General features: G+C 34.1%; 1 protein-coding gene across 1 annotated transcript; it reads left to right on the top strand.

Moving 5' to 3' along the window:
• The first annotated feature begins 650 nt into the window (after positions 1-650).
• zgc:153441 (retinol-DH_like_SDR_c domain-containing protein) lies at positions 651-5177 on the top strand. Its single transcript, XM_051137384.1, has 7 exons — positions 651-843; positions 2158-2292; positions 2426-2617; positions 2717-2878; positions 4123-4242; positions 4351-4555; positions 4686-5177. Exons 1-7 carry the CDS (start codon positions 750-752, stop codon positions 4789-4791), a joined length of 1014 nt encoding a protein of 337 aa, XP_050993341.1. The 5' UTR covers positions 651-749; the 3' UTR covers positions 4792-5177.
• Positions 5178-5487: the final 310 nt, after the last annotated feature.

Raw genomic sequence — 5487 nt, 5'->3', positions numbered from 1 at the left:
GGTAACTGACCAAACTGTGGCGTAAGTGCAAACCCTCTATAGTCATTGGATAAAATGCAACCCCTTTAAGCCTTGTACTCAATTGAAAAAAAAAAAAAAAAAAGTAGGTCATATTCAAGTGCATGTGTCTTGTTTACAAAATGGTTATAACAACAGGTTATAATGTAATAACCTTTTTAAAATATATATGCAACATATGTGCATATATGTCCCTGACTTACTAATCTTTGTCTACTTTATCATATCCAAACATTCCCATATTTCTGATCCTGTCAGGTTATATAATAAATTGATCCAAATAGTGCCAAACAAATAAATAAGGCCATAGGAGGAAGGGCCACATGACCCGTACAACATACCCCTAAAGCTTTTTAAAGCTTAAAAGATCAGGGGCTGTTTTCAAATACCTCAGACTGCACAAATTAAGTCAATCTTAAATCCAAAACACTTTTAGCATCTAATGAAATGCTCTCGTGTTACAATGTTCTGTTAAAAGCGTCAATTGTTTAGATCACTGTTTTTGTTATTCACATTTCTTTCTGACCATAAGCCATGGAATCTAACATTATCTTGGCTTAATCTTCTTATAAAACCTTTAACCCAGCCTTAAATGCAGGGTGCTTAAATGCGTTAGCCGGCAATGAGCTTGACAGTGGCCGTGCAGTTGAAACAACAGCGTTTTTAAGCAAAGAAAAGAGTACAACAAAATAAAATGAAAGCTGAGCTGACTGCACATCACAGCTGATGACATGTATCTCTCTATCCAAGTAACTCAACTGTGGGAAGAACTGAAGTCAAATCGTCTTGCCAAATATGGGACAGTAACTGCGGTCACAGCTATTAGTAAGTTACATAATGTCATTTCCTGTCATTCTAGCTTTTGGTGGGCTAAAATAACATTTTAGTCAGTTATGAACTAATCAGTTTCTTTCATAGGTATTGTAGAATATAATAAACAACATTTGTGGCTCAAAAGGTATTTAATGTAGCTTAAGGAATTTGGTTCATTTTTTGGTTCATTTTTACTAATCTAATACAGATGCGTTCATGTTTCTTTTACTACACAATATCAAATTGCACTACCAGTCAAGATTTTTGTTTTTTAAAGAAGTCTCTTCTGCTCACCAAGCCTGCATTTATTTCATTCAAAATACATCAGAAATATTGTGAAATAGTTAAAGTAACTGCTTTCTATTTGAATATATTTTAAAATGTAATTTATTCCTGTGATCAAAGCAAAATTTTCAGCATCATTACTCCAGTCTTCAGTGTCTTCTGTCCTTCAGAAATCATTCTGATAGTCATTGTTGTACATTTTCAGGATTCTTTGATGAAACATTTATCATTGATGATCAGCATTTATTTATTTTTTTTTAGAAATTAATACTTTTATTTAGGAAGGATACTTTAAATTGATCAGAAATGATGATTAAGACATTTATAATTTATAAAAGATTTTTATTTCAGACAAATGCTGTTCTTCTGAACTTTCTATTCATCCAAGAAATCTGAAAAAATTCTACTCAATTGTTTTAACGTAATAATAATAATAATAATAATAAATGTTTTTTGAGCAGCAAATCAGAATATTAGAATGTTTCTAAAAGACCTTCTAGAAGTGACTGGAGTAATGATGTTAAAAATCAATTGAAATTGAAATCACAGGAATAAATTACATTTGAATACATATTAAAATAGAAAACATTTATTATAAATAGTAAAAATATTTTAAAAAATGTACTTTGGATCAAATAAATGTAGGTTTGGTGAGCAGAAGAGACTAAAAAACATTTAAAAATCTTACTGTTCAAAAACTTTTGGCTGGTAGTGTAATTAAGATTAATGCCATAAGAAATACGAAAATAACACGGATGCCAACTCGAAAATTAGATTTAGGTAGACATTTGTCCGATTTGCAGAGCATTTACACAGCAAATGTGAACATTTACAGCAAAATTTAAAAATACATTTTTCAAAAATGGCTCTTTGTACCATGGATTTGATAAGGGCAATGAGCCAACTCTCCACCAGACATTCCAAAAATTGAAAGCAATTGTTCAATTTTTCACAAAATCTGTGTAGACCACATTTACAACATGTACAATTCCCCCCTGGACTAGAATGAGAGAATGTGGCTTATAAGATCTTTGAAAACAGGTTTGGTTCTGCTGAGAAAATGGATTAAAGGTGGAGTTTGCCGCTGTCGTGTGCGACTGGATGGGAAGACAGTCATCATTACGGGTGCCAACACTGGCATTGGAAAAGAGACAGCACGAGACTTGGCCTTGAGAGGTAAACACACTGTTGAAATGTTTTGTCATTTTAAAACCACTGAAAGGTCTAGATTTTGGAGGATCTTAGGGATTTAAGGTGCATCATAGTCAGACTGATGGACAATGGCTTCTTCTTTTTTTTTTTTCATTAGGGGCTCGGGTTGTGATGGCTTGTCGAGATCTTTCAAAAGCAGAAAAGGCTGCAGCAGAGATTCGTAGATCTACAGGAAATGGCAACATAGTAGTCCGGCACATAAACTTGGCATCTCTGTTCTCCGTACGGCAGTTTGTGCATGAATACACCGCCACTGAGGATCGACTGGATATACTTATTAACAATGCAGGTGAGACCTTTGACCCCATTATTAGTTAAGCAACAAATCACGTTGTGCTTTAAGCTGCACTGTTACTTATTGCACATTTTGTGTGAACTAACCCATTAGGAGTGATGATGTGCCCTAAAAGCCTTACAGAGGATGGTTATGAAACCCAGTTTGCTGTCAATCATTTGGGCCATTTCCTTCTGACTGTTCTGCTCCTGGACATGCTGAAGAAGTCTAGTCCTAGTCGAATTATTAATGTATCCAGTATTGCTCACAAAGGAGGTAAAACCCATCAGGAATGTTAGTAAAAAATGATGAAATCATTGACGATATTGTGAAGGCAATAATACTTTCATGATTATGGCCTATCATCCATAAATGTTTCATATAAATTTTTTTTGAATTTGTTGAATTAAAAAAAATTAAAAATAAATGAATTTAGTAAATTTAATGCTAAAAAAGGGAAATTACAAAATTGTAATGCCAATGTGAAAAATGTATATACAGTTGAAGTCAACATTTACATTCACCTTGCAGAATCTGCAAAATGTTTATTATTTTACCAAAATAAAAGGGATCATACAAAATGCATGTTATTTTTTATTTTATTACTGATCTGAATAAGATATTTCACATAAAAGATGTTTGCATGTAGTCCACAAGAGAAAATAATAGTTGAATTTATTAAAATGACCTGGTTCAAAAGTTTACATACGCTTGATTCTTAATACTGTGTTGTTACCTGAATTATTATTTATTTATTTTTTTGGTCTAGTGACAGTTGTTTGTGAGTCCCTTTTTGTCCTGCCTGCTGTTCTTCAGAAAAAAATCCTTCATGTCCCACAGATTCTGTGGTTTTTCAGCATTTTTGTGTATTTGAAACCTTTCCAGCAGTGACTGTATGATTTTGAAATCCATTTTTTCACACTGAGGACAACTGAGGGACTCATGAAGGATTTTTCCAAAGAACAGCAGGGAATTTAACTGTTCAGGACAAACAAGGGACTTATGAACAACTATCACTAAACAAAAAACACAGCTGTGGATCATTCAGGTAACAACACAGTATTAAGAATCAAGTGTATGCAAACTTTTGAACAGGGTCATTTTTATAAATTCAGCTATTTTTTCTCTTGTGCACTATACGTAAACATCTTTTATGTAAAATATCTTATTCAGATCAGTAATAAAATAAAAAATAACATGCATTTTGTATGACCCCTCTTATTTTGGTAATATAATTAACATTTTGCAAGGTGTATGTAAACTTTTGATTTCAACTGTACATTTACATGCTAAAGATTACAGTATTATTTAAACATGTTTATGTGAGCATTAGATGACAGCAAAGGTTGTAAATGCTCATTATTCACAATTAAATATCCAATCTCTAACACTGAAAAATAATTGCTATGATTATGATATACTGTGTATCCCCACTCAGTCAAATGTAAACATTATTTCACATAGACATGAGACTGTTCATATCGATACAAAACATTCTAGTCCAATTATCTTTTTTGCAGGTAAGATCCACTTTGATGACCTTAACTTCAACAAAGCACCGTATGATTCCTTGGTCAGCTACAGGCAGAGCAAACTTGCCAACCTGCTGTTTACTCGAGAATTAGCAAGGAGGATTAAAGGTTTGTTCACTCAATCCCCAATACATCAGTCATGTTTAAACATAGAAAAGGCTTTAAAGAACTGAATATTGCATTGGACTTATTTATTCCGGCTCTGTTTTAAATCAGGGTCCGGTGTAACAGTGTACTCGCTTCACCCTGGAGTAATCCGCACTGAACTGGGGCGTTACGTGCAGACGCGCCACCCTCTGCTCAGCGCCCTGTTGTCTTTTCCTGCTCTCTTACTGATGAAAACCCCCAGGCAAGGTGCTCAGACGTCCATTTACTGTGCGGTTGCTGAGGGGCTAGAGACTCACAATGGCTGCTATTTCAGGTGAGCTGTTCATATTATTCATAAGCATTAACCTTGAGTGTTACTGGTTTGTATTTTAATTAGTCTGCATTTGTTACTTTTTCTGATATGTTTATGCTTGACACTGGATAATTATGAGATCTGTTTACAGTGATTGTAAGCTGAAGGAACCAGCTCCTGAAGGTAAAGATGATCTCGCTGCACTGCGATTGTGGGAAATCAGTGCAAAACTTGTGGGCTACCATGAAGAGAACTGACGGCATTTCACCAAGCTCCATTTATAACACCACATGCCTATACAGGAATGTTTTCCATGCAGCTATCAACACTCAGATCATCTTCTCCATCTTTGTTGAATTTTTTTTTTAAATGGAAACCTTCATTTGATTGAATTATTAATGATTAGGCAAACCACAATTAGTGGTTGAATCAACTATAGAAGAAGAAACAAGAATCTGAATGGTGTTTTTGTCTGGAGCAGTACTGTAGTTGTCCCAGTGTTCCCTGTCTTGCCCATGACAGTATGAAAGATACTTGATCTAATTTGACATTTTAAAGCTTCTTATTTGATGATTAATAGAGCTTTCATTTAAGGATATCTTTATTTTAACCTAAATAAAATTCAAATAACAACGCTGGTAAAACAGTGAACGTTAATGTCTGTTGTTTTGATGTCTGATTCGTGGGTCGTGACTGAATCGTTCTTTTGTGTCGAATCTTTAAAATAAATTCGTTCATGAATCGGACTGAATTGGTCCGACTCTGACTCACTGAAGCAATATTATAATACTGGCAATGAATTTTTGCCAGCATTTCCTTTGATAACTAACAATGAACATATTATTGTAACATTAATGTTTGCAAAATAAAATTCAAAACACATAAATGACTTAAAAAGTCCAGAAGCTGCAAAATACGTCGAGAGAGTTAGCGATGTTCGATTCGTGAGTCGA

Source organism: Labeo rohita, chromosome 19, assembly GCF_022985175.1.
Source record: "Labeo rohita strain BAU-BD-2019 chromosome 19, IGBB_LRoh.1.0, whole genome shotgun sequence".
Classification (NCBI taxonomy): Eukaryota; Metazoa; Chordata; class Actinopteri; order Cypriniformes; family Cyprinidae; genus Labeo; species Labeo rohita.
Note: the sequence above shows the minus strand (reverse complement) of the source record. Positions and strands in the feature narration are given on the sequence as shown.

Bases quoted from the DNA above. Each gene is read 5' to 3' on its own strand.
- zgc:153441 (XM_051137384.1), top strand. From the start codon at position 750: ATGTATCTCTCTATCCAAGTAACTCAACTGTGGGAAGAACTGAAGTCA. The intron at 2,879-4,122 runs GTAAAACCCATC...TCTTTTTTGCAG, and splicing joins CAGTATTGCTCACAAAGGAG to GTAAGATCCACTTTGATGAC. The intron at 4,243-4,350 runs GTTTGTTCACTC...GTTTTAAATCAG, and splicing joins ATTAGCAAGGAGGATTAAAG to GGTCCGGTGTAACAGTGTAC.